Source organism: Mustela lutreola, chromosome 6, assembly GCF_030435805.1.
Source record: "Mustela lutreola isolate mMusLut2 chromosome 6, mMusLut2.pri, whole genome shotgun sequence".
NCBI lineage: Eukaryota > Metazoa > Chordata > Mammalia > Carnivora > Mustelidae > Mustela > Mustela lutreola.
In genome coordinates, this window is record NC_081295.1 from 25,415,020 (window position 1) to 25,430,543 (window position 15,524).

The following is a 15,524-nucleotide window of genomic DNA, read 5'->3' on the forward strand; positions in this document are numbered from 1 at the left end:
GATTTAAGTTATCTTCCCTTCTTAAATTCTTCAAATAAACTAAGTGTCCGCTAGTTTTAATTTTCTCCTACTTAGTTCTGTTTTAGATTTAGAACTAAGTTAATGTGAAAGTTCTTGAAATTGATATATATGTAAGTATAGTTTAAAAAACGAATAGCTAAAGACGATTATGCTTTTTTTAGCTTCTTTTACTTGTAGGTATTGCTTTCATGAAAATAATTTTTATGACTTAATTATAATAACAACATAGTCATATTCAGAGTATTCTTGATTCTTGGTGTAAGAAATCAGTATGTTTTTGATTCAGTGTTTAGGAAGGGATCGGATCTTCCTTCAGACAGCCCTACTGACACTTTGGGTCAGCTAAGTCTTGGCTGTGGGGAGCTGTCCAGTGCATTGTAGTATGTTTAGCAGCATCCCTGGCCTCTACTCACTGGATACTCATATCACACATAAACAGCTGTGACTGCCAAAAATGTCTCCAGACCCACTGGTGAGCAAAAGTCTCTCCTGGTGAAGAGCCAGGGTTTTAAAAAACACTCAGTTAAAAACAATCTAAATCACTCTTGTAATAAAGATTGGCATGTGGTTTTTAGCAAATGCTATTTTAATAAAAGAGGGTTTCTTTGAGAATTATAAAGTTTTGTTTTTGGAATAGGTATTTTCAGTTGAACCTCTTTATTTCATCTGTAAGTGAATTAGTCAGTTTGCAATTGATTTGTTTCTAGTCACCTACTTATTTTAAAGTTGCATACCTAGATTTAGAACGCAAAATGTTTTCCAAAAAAATATGTATGTAGTATTCTCTTGTTCATTCTTTAAGAGTGTATGTTATGGGGTTGCCTGGGTGGCTCAGTGGGTTAAGCTTCAGCCTTGGGATCAAGCCCCTCATTGGGCTTTCTGCTCAGCAGGGAGCCTGCTTCTCCTTCTCTTGCTGCCTGTCTTTTTGCCTACTTGTGATCTCTCTCTCTCTGTGTCTCTGTGTCAAATAAATAAATAAAAAATTGTTTAAAGTTGTTATGCATGCACTTTGGTAGATACTAGAGATTTGATGATAAGGCAGTGAGTAAAATTTCAGATATCATGAAGAATCATTTTATTTGGCTATCACATTCTTGCTTGATATTTGATGATAGATACTTTTTTAAAAAGCATTGAAAGAATAATTGATTCATATATGAAAGGACTGTGGTCAAAGGAGCTACTCTTAGCATTAAGGTGCTATTTTGTGGTTGCAACTGTTGAAACGGTTGTGGGCCTTGAATCAGAAGACTGAGAGTTTGGTCTTATTTCTTCATGAAACTCATAACAACCTAGGCCTTCGTTGTCATCTGGGAAATTACATTAGACTAACTGGATTCTGAGTTACCTATCCTACTAGTTCTGTTACAGTATGAACTCCCAGACTGAAATTGAGAATGAGACTAGAGAAGTTCTAGAGACCGTCACAGTCTTCTAGGACAGGGATAGAAGAAAAGAAAACAACTAAACTGTATTCTTTTATATAATTACAATGACTGAAACAGTATCAGCATACTGGTAGTAGTTTGGATTGAAATGAGTTCTGTCTAGTAGTAGAGAATGTGCTTTAATACCAGGCTGATCTGAAATTCTGGTGCTGTTCATGTACTTTACAGAGACTTGATTCTGACCTAAAGTTTTGACTGTAAAAAATAATTTTAAAGTAGGATTCTGCGTAAGTCAAAAGGTGACTCAGTGGGTTAAGCCTCTGCCTTCGGCTCAGGTCATGATCTCTCTATGGTCCTAGGATCCAGCCCTGCATCAGTCTGTCTGCTCAGAGGGGAGCCTGCTTCCCCCTCCCCCCTTCGCTTGCCTCTCTGCCTACCTGTGATCTCTCTGTCAAATAAATAAATAAAATCTTAAGGGAAAAGACAACAGAATGGGAAAAAATATTTGCATAGATTTATCAGTAAGGCGCTTGTAGCCAGAATACATTTCAAAAAAAAAAAACCTTACAACTCAACAGTAAAAAAGACAAACAACCCACTTAGAAAGGGAACAAAGGATTTAATAGGCATGTCTCCAAAATAAATATGTAAGTGGCCAGTAAACAAATGAAATTATGCTCAGCATAATTATTCATTAGAGAAATGCAAGTCAAAACCATAAGTGGCGGGGGGTGGTTCAGTCTGTTGGGCATCCAGCTGCTTTAGATTTCAGCTCAGGTCAGGATCTCAGGGTCCTGAGTCAAGCCTCACCTGGGGCTCCATGCTCAGGGCAGAGTCTTCTGGAGGTTCTCTGCTCCTTCCCCCACTCTAGAGCACTCACTCACTTGCTCTCTCTCAAACACATACGTCTTAAAAAAAAAAAAAAAAAAAAAAGTAGATAACATTTCAGACCCACTGGTGTGACTCTAATAAAAGGGTGGTGAAGAGACACGTGGGTGGCACAGTTGGTGAAGCCGCTGACTCTTGATTTCAGCTCAGGTTCTGATCTTGGGGTCCTGGGATCAAGCCCCATTTTGGTCTCTGCACTTGGTGAGGAGTCTGCTTGAGGATGCTCTCCCCGCCCCCCACTCATGCACACTCTTTCTCTTAAATAGGCAAATCTTTAAAAAAAAAAAAAAAAGAAAAGAAAAGGTAAAGATGGGCGATAACAAGCGTAGACATGGATATGGACAAATTGGAACCCTCATACATTGCTCATGGGAATGTAAAGGGTTGCAGCCTCTTTGGAAAACAGATGGCAGTGTCTGAAAACATAGTTACCATATGGCAGTTAAACAGTTATCATATAAATCAGTAGTTCTACTCCTAGGTTTATTCCCAAGAAAATTGAAGATACACATCCAACACAGAAGTTTATATGTGAATATTTATAGTAGCATTATTCATAATGGCCAAAAACTAGAAACAACCTGAATCTCCAAGAATTAATGTATGGGTGAACAAAACAAAAAAATTTATCTCCATACAAAGAAATATTATTTGTCCATAAAAATGAATGAAATCTGAGACATGCTAAAACTTGAATGGACCTTGGAAACAAGCTAAGGAAAAAAAAATTAGGTACAAAAGTCACATAATGTATTATTCCATTTATGTGAAGTATCTGGAATAAAGATTAGTGATTTCTAGGGGGATAAGAGGAGAGGAAAAAGGGATAACTATTAATTGAGAGGATGAAAGTATTCAAAATTAGATACTGCCGGTGGTTGTGTAGTACTAAATATACTTAAAAAAACAGTGAGTTTTACACTTTTAAAAGGGTGAATCAAAAAAAATAAGAGGGTTAATTTTACGGTATATGAATTATATCTCAGTAAAGTGGTTTTTCTTAAACTGAGCCTGAAAAACTTATAAAGGAGTTATTTAATCACTGAGCTTAAGATACAATTGACAGTTATTGCTTAAGTGTCAGTTCCACAGTTTCTTCAAACCTTTTCCTGTAATTTTGTCCTCTTTACTGTCTAATGTTTATTGTATTTGGTGTTTTTGTTTCCTTAAGTAAGTTCTGGTTAAAACTTAGATCACTTGAAGCTTTTTCTTGTTTAGACGTAGGAATAGGATAAGGAATCTAGACATTCATTGCTGATGTTTTTTGCCTTGATGACACAAGTAGTCATCTGTTCAGGGTTTCTCTTATGAGATGAAATGTATATGTAGATTCCTAGGAAGAGGAAGCAATAATGTAGAAAAATATATTTTATATTTTGCTTTATGTTTAGTTATGGAAAGAGAAGTTTAAGAAAAAATATATAAATGAAGCTTTTTCAAAAACTTCAAAGAGAATGTTTAACAACTTTCATTTCTTCATGTGAGGTTTTAACATTAAAATGTTATTATTAAAAATTATTTAAAATGTTCATTTTTAATAACAGATTATTTATCATTACAGATAGATTTGACCAGTTTTGGGCCATCAACCGGAAACTCATGGAATATCCTGCAGAAGAAAATGGATTTCGTTATATCCCTTTTAGAATATATCAGGTAGGAAGTGACATTTTTAACAGTAACAACTTGTGAATGCCTCAGACATCTTACTTCTTGAAGTAGTGTGGTGTAGTCCAAAACTCTTTAAATTTGCATAGTAACTGAAGGGTATTTGCTAGGGCTTTCCAGAGCTCTGTCTCTGGGTGACAATCAAGTCAGAGACTACATTGAAATATTTTACTCATATGCAGTTGATCCTCATTGTTTGTGGATTCTTTATTTGTAGATTTGCTTGCTTTCTAAAATTTATTTGTAACCCAGAGTCTCAGTACTTAGCAGCGCTCTCATGGACATGTGCAAAGCTACAGAAAATTTGATTCACCCAACATGCACATTTTCAGCAATGTTGTACTTTCATGTTACTGTTTTCCTACTATAAACAAGGGACTTTTCCCTATCTGTTTAGTGCTATCCTTTTCACATTTTTGTGCTTTTTATTGAGGATTTTGTTTAAAATGGCTCCTGAGAGTAGTACTGAAGTGCCATCTTTAAAAATAAATGCACAGGGACGCCTGGGTGGCTCAGCTGGTTAAGCAGCTGCCTTCGGCTCAGGTCATGATCCCAGCATCCTGGGATGGAGTCCCACATCAGGCTCCTTGCTCAGCAGGGAGCCTGCTTCTCCCTCTGCCTCTGCCTGCCACTCTGTCTGCCTGTGCTCACTCTGACAAATAAATAAATAAAATCTTAAAAATAAATAAATAAAAAGAAATGCACAGATAGGATGCGTGGGTGGCTATCTCAGTTGAACGTCTGACCCTTGATCACCTCAGGTTATGATTTCAGGGTTGTGAGATCAAACCCTGGTCCGGCCCCATGCTGGGTATGGAGCCTGCTTGAGATTCTCTCTCCATCTCCTCCTGCCCCGCTGCCATGTATGTGCTATTAAAGAATAAAGGAAACACACATAAAACAAGGTTATGCATTGGTCAGTTGAAGAACATTTTGTGACCAGAGACACACAGTACGCCAGCCCTATATTTCCCCCAGTAACAGTGGTGGCTTGGTAATTACTAATTCAGTGTTTACAGTGACTTTATAAAAACCACAAATAAGGGGAATTAATTATTTAAGTGGTGAGTCTTTAGTATTGCAGAACAAAATAGGTAAGTAGAGCTCTCCTTATGGCACACTTTCATGGAGTAAAGAAATTCCCGTTTCTCTGGAGTACTTTAAAACTCCTAGGTAAAAAAGTTTTGCATATAGCAAATTCTTTGTAAATATTTGTTGAGTGAATGGTATTCCAGAAAGTAAGTTACCTATTATCTTGAAAAAGCAGTTGAGAATAGAAATTGGAAACAGTTTCACAGATACGGGCTCTAATCCCACAGAACTTCTATTCAAACTCAGAGAGGTTGTGTCATAAATTCCCCTTATAACCTTTTTTAGTATGCCAGTCTTTACTCTGCTACTCTGTAGTAATTGTTTAAATGTTTTAGTGAGGCATCAGTCACATAACTATATTAAAGAGGAAAACAGATTGATTGAAAGCAAGTACACAAAAATCCCAGTAGAGTCAAAGAATGAAAAGTGTTTCTGGTTTAAATAAGGCTTCTTTTCATTGATTTCATTAACATAATGGTAGATAGACTATTTTTAGATCATGGATTCATAATGTGTACAATAGAAATAAAATGAGAAAAATTCCTGTTGGAATAAGACCAGATGATTTAATTAGCCACGCTTCTCTGTTCCTTTTTTTAATTCCACAAGTCTTTGTTAACCACAGATATTATAGAAGGGTTTAGAAATACCGCAGCTTATTTATTTATATAATCTTGTATTATGAAGAATCTGAGACAATTTACACAAATATATAATCAGAAAATAAAAGAATTTAAAGTCAAAGCCATATATCATGAAAAATCTGAGGTAATTTACAAGAATTTATAATCACAAGATAGAAAAGAATTTAAAATCAAAACCACTGAAAATGAAAAAATGGAAACTTAGCATAAAATTACATAAGCTCGGAATGAGTGAGATACTCAGATTTATTCAAATTGACCTGCACATTTGACCCTGAGTATTCTTATAGCCAGAGCAAGGGAAACGAGATGATGTAACATTTTTTTTTTTTGGTTATACATAAGGAGAAAGCCTACTAGATTATTAGGGAAAGCTAAAGCTTCTCATGCATTCCATAGGGAAGAAATTTCTCAGATGACTTCATTTACAGGGAGTAGAGCAATATTTTTTATAACTTACCTGTAGTAAAAATATAGTAGTTTTCATAAAGCTGCTTCCTAAAGTGTTATTCAACAGTAGCTAAAGACAATGAATTATAAGCCCTAGATCATCCACAGTATAATAAAAAATTGGATGAAGTAACAGGACGGCTAGTACTGGAAAGACTTTTAGGTTATTTTATGGAAGAATGTTTATCAAATAAGAAGGAGAGTAATTGAGGGAGCAGAGCATTTGGGGATCGGAGTTAACAGTAAAGGTTAACCCAGCAAACTAGAGGTCTGTGGAGAACTGTGAAGGACTAGGAGGGGGAAAATTACTGCTACTCATGTGGGAAAGCATCAGTCTTTTCTGTGTATCGAGGAATAAAGCCATCTGCTGGAAAGAGAGGCGTGCAGCAGTTTTGGAAACTCTTCTGTGTGACAGTGGCCAAGTAGAAGGGTTCCTATAGTTGCATAAAATGATATGAGAAGGAAAGATGGTAGGAAGACCTAATTGTATTAGAAAAGAAATATCTCACATTAGATCCCTCTCTCTCTATTATCACCTACACATTCTGTAAGGGAAGCTTTTAAAGAGCTAGATTCACTAGTGATAAGCTTTTAATTATTTCACAGAGGAAAGCCAAAAATGTTGCTGGATTTCATGGACTAAGTATAATACTTAACAGTGAATAGGATTCTTCCTGTAGTCTGTAAATCCCAAAGAGAGAGTCTACTTTTTCACCATCACTGACATAGAGATTGGTGGTTAAAGTACATACTAAAAACCATAACAGGTTATCATAGAATTTCAGAGTAGTCCTTAAGTTTTCTGAGTGGATTTCAAAAACAACAAAAAAATTTTTTTTAAGTAAGCTATATGCCCATTGTGGGGCTTGAACTCACCACCTTAAAGTCAAGAGTTGCATGCTCTATTGACTGAACCAGCCAGACAGCCCTCAGAAATGGTTTTTCAACAGCAGCCCACTTTAGGGCCAAGCTTGGAAGGGGAGGTTAGGTGGGGACAAGTGGGGTTGGCTCAGGTGGTTGGACTCCTCTCTTGGGGCCTGACAGTTTGAAAGTTATCTCTCAATCTAGACAGATTCAGGTGCTTTGTCTAACTTAGATAGTTTTGATCTAGCCTGCATTTTGGATCAAGTGATACCCTCAGAATGCTAGTGGTATTTTTGAAGGTAAGGCTGGATTTAAAAAAAAAAAATCTGTGTAGTAGGTTTAGCACAGTCTTTCATATACTGTGAGTGCTTTGTAATTACTTAATTTGAAGTATTAAATTAATAGGTATTAAAAGCACCAAAGATTAAAAGAAAAGAAAAACCTGCCAAAGATCATATGTTAAAGCTTAAAAACAGACTTTATTGTTAAATAATCCTGAACTGAAAAAGCTAGCAATTTTCCTTGGATTTAAATGTATGATGACTTTAACAAGGATAGTGCTACTGTAGTAGTTAAGAAGACAAAACACTTTTTAAAATTAACCAAGGGGCGCCTGGGTGGCTCAGTCCATTAAGCATCTGACTCTTGATTTCAGCTCAGTTCATGATCTCAGGGTCCTGGGATCCAGCCCTGCATCAGGCTCTCTGCTCAGCAGGGAGTCTCCTGGAGATTCTCTGTCTCCCTCTGCCCTCCCTGCCCACATGCATGTGTGTTTTCTCTCTCTCTCAAACAAATAAATCTTGAAAAAAAATCAATAAAATTAAAATGAAGGGAGTAGAGCAGGAGAAAGTGAAAAAGAACTAAAGTGTTGGAAGGGTTGAAACAGCAGTATATGGTAGTGTCAAGATCACAGTTTTGCTTTATTCACTTAGAAAATTGTTTTGACCTTTTTCTGCTTCTGTTTCCTAGTCTGATAGTTTGTGATTGCATATTAACCTCATTGAGCTCAGAAGGTTGGAAAATTTTGGAGACGTAAAGGCTAAAGCACTTGTCCTTGAAAAAAAAGGGTTTCCTAGAAAGAGCGCTCAACTAGGACTAGCACTGAACTAGGAGGACCTCCCCGGTTCTGTGGGGGTCTGACACTGACAGGCTGTGTGCTCACAGCAGGTTACTCAGCCTGGCTGAGCCCTTGTGTCCTCATCCGTAAAATGAAAGGGGCATGACTAAGTGAATTTATACATCTGGTTAAAGTTTTTCTTCAAAGAAGCCATATAACAGGTTTGTATAATTCAATCAGTGACACTCTTATTTTTTAAAACATTTTAAACTCCTTACTTCAGAGCAGATGTTGTTTTCTTACAACAAACATAGTCCTTTCATTTACAGTGCTTTATGACTTTGAATCACTTCTGAAACTGAAGGTAGTTTATCTTTTTCATGAAGACAGGGTAATTGTTTTGTTCATGCGGTGTGTCCAAGGTCTGGAAGAGTGCCTGACATGTAGTAGGCATTTGTGAGCATTTGTTAATTCATTAAATCATTCCTTCTGTCCTCAGTAGTTGATTTGGGGCTATTCCGTTATACCATGAACTCCATAGTAACGTACCATAATGCATTCCCAGGTCCTAGAAAAGTAGCTTATGTGTGGAATTTAGTAAAATAAAATATAACAAATTCTAAAGACATTCCCCAAAGAGGAGTTTCAAAACTGTTCTGAGCTATATACCTCCTAGCACTTACTTGAATAGGTAGGTTCTGGCACATGTACTTCACTGTAGTTTCTATACTGTGCATATTTTAAGCTCCTATAGGGAAAGTGTATTATACTATCATTACTTACTATGTAGGGGTTATTATTGTTAGAATGGTGGTGCAGATGAACAGAGTGGGGTTGTCGTTTTCATGTTTATCATGTTCAGGGAAAGATTGTCAGATGTATTCAGACCTCATTGTGGTATCACAACAGAGAAGGATTTGGGGAGAGAAAATGTGAGGGGGGAGGGAAAAGAAAGAGAGAATGAATGTGTGAGAGAGAAAATGGTTTTATAAAGTTCTATAATTAGACTGAAAGTGGGAAGCTAGAGAATTCTTAAAATTTGCTTGACAAAACGTGGCTGCCAGGTGGGGACTGTGTTAGGAAATAACTTGCTGCCCGATCTTTCCTGTGCGAAAGAGTTGATAGTTTTTCCTCAAACAGGAGGAGCCAGCTTTCCTGTTAGCTCTGTGTCTTTCCAACTAGGTTCTTAATTGAATTTGATTAAAATTTTAGGAGTAAGGTATGTAAGTGAAAATAAAAATTTAGGAGTCTTAGTTTTTGCCCATTTCCTTACTTTTGCCATTCCTGGCTTTTTCCACTTCTCTATTGTGTATTTTTGAATCTTCTTCATGCCTTGACCATAGGAAGATGGGCTCTGCTTTCTGTTTTCCTAATTATATGGTCTAATGGGTAATGCAGGCTTCTGTTGCTGACTCTTTTACAGCAGATTAGTTTGTATGATTAAGATATTCCATTCAGTGTAGCTTTTACTTACACAATATTTTGATGAATTTGCACCTTTCATTTCTTTAACACAATAGATATAAATTGTGCTATTTGTGACCTTAAATTCATAATAAATGTAAGCAGAACCTGAAAATCTAAGTCTATTAAGATAAATGAAAGGCATCACTTTCACTAAAATACTTTTCTTTGCGGAATCATAATAAAATTCCTGTGTAGCAGGGGGTTTGAAAAGGAAGGGGCACTGAGCCTCTTTAAGTCAGACCCACTTCATCTTTGGAAGCCTCGGAACCACCATATGAAGTAGGGATCATTGTCTGATTTTTACCTATGAGGAGACTGAAGCTGAGGGATTTTAACTTATTGGCTCAGGGGCACACAAATGACATGTTGAAAGAACCAGAAATCAAACCTAGGTGAAATTTTAAAAGTATAGTTAAGTTTACAGAATTTTCAGGTCGTAATTATCCTGTAAAGTGAAATCCACCTTGACAAATTGATAGAAACGTAGAAGACCTCTATCTAAGTGGCAAGACTCTAAAGGCTGCCTTGTGTTCAGATTGTTAGAAAACTTCATTATTTTTCATCTGTAGCTTGGTTGTATGGGCTCAAAATGAGTATAATCTAGTGACCAACTTTTAGTGGTATAAGTAAAATAGGTACAAAAGTAATCTAGAGATGCAGTTAGACCAAAAATGTGTCATTTCTATCATTTACATAACAGTTTAGTTTGGTGTATGAGTTTCGGGTCTGTGTTCCTGAAATCCAGGTGCTTCATATTAGCTAGTACTCTAGAGATGAGGTTGATAGCAGAAAGTGTTTCAGAAATGTAACCTAAATGTTATTTAGAATAGCAGATGTAAACAGATGGTGGTTAATGAGGATATCTGTTAAAAAGTTTTGTAAAGTGACCATGAAGGCCTTAGGCATTGGTATTTACATTGTAGAGTGAAAATTGGACACATTTTGTTGTGTCCTTCAAGAAGCAGTGGATTCATAAATGCTATACTGCCAATAACACTTTGTGTAAGAAAAGTTTATTTTATTCATTCATTCATTCAGCAAGTTCATTGACTCATAGAAATTTGCACGCCATGCTCCATGCTGTGTATGGGGGATACAAATGTTGATTCATATTATATGTCATCCTTCATAGAGCTTGTAATTCAAAGGGGGGAAGAAGCTAATCAAGTAAGTATACAAACAATTTAAAATCACAGCTATAATGATTGGTGCTGTGAAGCAGAGATATATAATACAACAAAGGCCTAAATCCTCTAAGGAAAATTTGATCCAGTTTTGGAGGGCAGAGGAGGCTTTGTTGCTGAAGTGTTATGTCTTTTCAGGAGTCGGCAGATGGGCGGAATTGAGGAAGGCAGAGTGATGAGAAGAGCTCTGTAGGCAGAGGGGACATTGTTAAGTCTTGAGCATGGAGTTGAGGAAAAATAAGGTTGCAAATGTAAGGGATAGACCATAGTAAGGAGTTTTCTTTTTATCCTCTGAAAATTTTTAGTAATCTGAATATCCATTCGTATTTAGATTGCTTAATTACCTCCTTTGTTCTGTATGTTATTCTAGAGTTAGAAATAAATTCAGAGAATCCTCTTAGGAACAACCTAATGGTATTAGTTTTAGTTTTAGTACTGGTTTTCTAAGAAAGTTAACATAATTCTTAATTGTTTTTGGAAGTTGTTCATCAGTTAAATGATGTCAAAGATTAACTTGTCACTTCCTATACTGAAGAAGGAGTCAAAATTTTAAGTTGGTTTCAGAAATTGGGGCACCTGGGTGGCTCAGTGGGTTAAGCCTCTCCCTTCAGCACAGGTCATGATCTTGGGTCCTGGAATTGAGCCCCACATTGGGCTGTGCTCGGTGGGGAGCCTGCTTCCCCCCCTCTCTCTGCCTGCCTCTCTCTGCCTACTTGTGATCTCTCTCTCTCTTTCTCTGTTAATTAAATAAATAAAATCTTTAAAAAAACAAAAAGAAGTGCTGATTTATGAATTTTGAGAAGTGAGAACAATAGAAATGTGTGGCAAATTATGGTGGTATTTGTTAGGATCCCCCCTCCTCCAGGATTTTGACAGTTTGGGTGAGAAATTGTGATTCTGTTCTTTAACCGTTTTCCATTTTAGTTGATATCTTGTAATAACATGTAGCACAAGAGGCCAGAGAAAAAGAGCAGGGACTTACTGGGTGGTAAACTGAGCATTACTACCTTTAATTTTGTTTTTTGGTCATTTTCAAAAAAAATACTGAGTAATTTATAGTATATATTTAACTGTATTTATCTGGGCATGATAGCCCAACCAAACTGACACAGGAAATTTGCCATCACAATAGGTATATAGGCATCTTTAAGACTTTGCTTTTCATTCTTTTGGGTATATACTCAGAAGTGGAATTGCTGGATTATATGGTTAATTCTTTTTTAAATTTTTGAGGAGCTACCGTACTGTTTTACATAGCAGCTGCACCATTTTACATTCCTACTAATAGTACACAAGAGTTCCAATTTCTATCATCACCAGCACTCACTATTTTGTTTTTTGTTTGTTTTTGATAATATTGTTTTTAGATGGAAGATGTATCTTTTTTTTAATTAGTAGTTAAATCTTTTTTTAAAATTAGTAGTACATGTTTTTTTTTTATTAAGACCCTCCCTATACATCTGCAAGTTGTGTACATTGTTATCTCACCATCCTTTCTTGTAAGATAGATTTTTTATATGTATATCTTATTCATCTAGAATTTATTTTTATGTGCTGTGTGAAATACAGAGATACATCTTTTTTCCCTTCCATCTGCTGACTTGTTGTAATAAGACCATTTATTAAATAAACTAGAGTCTGGTAAACCTTTTCTTTAAAGAGCCAGATAGTATATATTTTCTACTTTGCAGGCCAGATGGTCTCTGTTGCACCTGTATAACTCTGTAGCTTAAAGCAGCCACAGACAGCTTGTAGATGATGGACATGGCTGTGTTTCAGTTAAACTTTATTTACAAAAACAGGTGAAGATCACAATTTGATTTGCAGGCCATAGTGTATTGACTTCTGATACAAACTGTCCTTTTCCTGCTGGATAAAAATGCGAGGTCAGCTTTACATTAAAATATTTTAACTACTGGGATTTATTTTTGGTTTTCCTGTTTTGTTCCGTTGGTATATTTGTTTATTCTTAAGCCCATATTACTTTTATTTGATTTTATTTAGTTCTCTAATACCTGCTGGGGAAATTCACCCCCCTCCTTTTTTTTTTAAAGTACTTTCATGTTTATTCTGCCATTAATTTTTTTCACAATTTTTAAAATAATTTTATCAACTCCCAATAACCTTTTGTTCATTTATAAGTTAAAATACATTAAATTTCTATTTTTAATTTTAGTAGAATTAACCTTCTTATGTTATTAAGTCTTCCCAGATAAGAAAATGATACATCTTTCTTACTACTCAGATTTTATGTTCTGTTTAGATTTTAAAATTCTCTTCAAATAGGCCCTGTACTTTTCTTTTTAATTTAAGTGTTTTGTAGGTATTACCTTTCTTTCACTTCCATTTCTGCATGTTGTTTTATGGCATCAGCCAAAAAAAGCAAAAACAAAAAACACCTCTCCCACTATGTCCTATCAACTGTTTGTTTTTCTTGATTCATTGTATTGCTAGTATTACATCGTTAGGACACTACTGAACAATAATGGTCCTAGCAGACATTTCTCTTTGGTTTCTGCTATTCATTGATACAGTTTTACTGTTTCATCATTTGGATGGGACTGGGTGGCTTTGTCAATTAAGTGTCCACTTTCAACTTAAGACATGATCCCGGGATCCTGGGATCAAGCCCCATGTTGGGCTACCCATTTGTGGGGAGCCTGCTTCTCCCTCTCTTTCCCGCTTGTTCTCTCTTTCGGTATCTCTCAAATCAATAAAATCTTTAAAAAAAAAAAAAAAAGGTTCATCATTTAAAATGATACATAGCCTTTATCAGACCAAATGAATTTCCTTTCATATTTTTAAATTAGATATGGATAGACTCAAAATGGATGAAAGACCTAAATGTGAGATAGGAATCCGTCAGAATCCTTGAGGAAAACACAGGCAGCAACCTCTTCGACCTCAGCTGCAGCAAATTCTTGCTAGACATGTCTCCAAAGGCAAAGGAAACAAAGGCAAAAATTGTTGAACTATTGGGACTTCATCAAGATAAAAAGCTTTTGTACAGCAAAGAAAACAGTCGACAAAACCAAAGACAACCAACAGAATGGGAGAAGATATTTACAAATGACATATCAATTAAAAGGCTAGTATTCAAAATCTATAAAAAACTTATGAAACTCAACACCCAAATAACAAATCATCCATCCAAGAAATGGGTGGAAGACATGAACAAACATTTTTGCAAAGAAGACATCCAAATGGCCAGCAGACACATGAAAAATGTTCAACATCACTTGGCACCAGAGAAATACAAATCAAAACCACAGTGAGATACTGCCTCACACCAGTCAGAATGGCTAAAATTAACAAGTCAGGGAACACAACAGATATTAGTGAGGATGTGGAGAAAGGGAGCCCTCCTACATTGTTGGTGGGAATGCAAGCTGGTTCAGCCACTCTGGAAAACTGTATGTAGGTTCCTCAAAAAATGGAAAATAGACCTATCTTATGACCCAGCAATTGCACTACTGGGTATTTACCATGACAATACAAATGTAGTGATCCGAAGGGGTACATGCACCCCAATGTTTATACCAGCAGTGTCCACAATAGATAAGCTATAGAAAGGGCCCAGATGTCCATCGACAGACGAATGGATAAAGAAGATGTGAGATACATGTATATAGATACATATATCTATACATACACATACATACGTATATACAATGGAATATTATAGAGCCATCAAAAATATGAAATACTGCCATTTATTACAATGAGGATGGAACTAGAGGGTGTTATGCTAAGCAAAATAAGTTGATCAGAGAAAGTTATCATATGATCTCACTGGTAAGTGAAATTTAAGAAACAAGGTAGAGGATGATAAGGGAAGAGAAGAAAAAATGAAACAAGATGAAACCAGAGAGGGAGATTAACCATAAGAGACTCTTAATCTTAGGAAACAAACTGAGGGTTGCTGCGGGGGAGGAGAAGGTGGGGGATGGGATAGCTGAGTGATAGACACTGGGGAGGGCATGTGTTAATGGTGAGCACTAGGTGTTGTGTAAGACTGATGAATCACAGACCTGTGCCCCAGAAACTAATATACATATGCTAATTAAAAATAAATGAATTTATTTATTTATTTAAAAAAAAAAGAAATGGTTGCTAAATCATTGAGTAGCTTAATGAAGCTACTATTTTTCTCTTTTTGTCCTTTTTAATTTGGTACTTCTGTTATTTTTTCATTCCTTTAATGTTGACCTTCCTTTTCTTGAAGCTCACAATTTTATTATTGAAAGATCCTACCCGTTTTCCATACTGAGACACTCTTACTGCTTTTCCTCTCTGTAAGATGAAACCTTTAGAATACTTCGCCTTCCCTGTACTCCTCTAGTCTTCCGCTATATAGAGAGCCGTATGCCACTTTTTTATTTCGGGTTCCTTAATGGGTAGCCTTTGCTAGAACAGTTCAATATCTTCACTTTACGGCTGTTACCAGATTTTCCATTGTAGGTTCTGCCTTCTCTTCCAAGAATACTTGTTTAACATTTATGTTTCGTATTCCAGATATTCCGTAAATATCCAGGGTATCAATTCTTGATAGAGCTTTTGGTAGAATCTCTCCCTGATCTTCTCTTTCTATCCCTGCCTCAAGAGTGAGAAGGATCCAGCTGTATTCAGCTTTTCCTTAGCCTTTGGAGTCTATGTGCTTGCTGGTCCATAGTCTTTTGTCCATCCAGAGAGAACACTGCAAAGAATTACAGCTCCCACCATGTAGTCCCTGCCTGCCTGCTCGCCCCCACAGCTGCTTTAGCTCTGGGAGTAGGAGGGAAAGGGCAAAGCATTAAGCTTC

The 15,524-nt window shown here is 36.3% G+C and overlaps 1 protein-coding gene across 4 annotated transcripts in view; it reads left to right on the forward strand.

Moving 5' to 3' along the window:
- The window catches only part of ATG5 (autophagy related 5), a 124,535-nt gene that overhangs the window by 66,606 nt on the left and 42,405 nt on the right, over positions 1-15,524 (forward strand). For 3 of the 4 annotated variants that reach the window (XM_059176972.1, XM_059176971.1, XM_059176973.1), the window contains one exon: positions 3,859-3,953. In XM_059176972.1, the coding sequence (XP_059032955.1) occupies positions 3,859-3,953 (95 nt within the window). The remainder of the gene's footprint in view (positions 1-3,858; positions 3,954-15,524) is intronic. The other variant, XM_059176974.1, reaches the window with a different exon arrangement.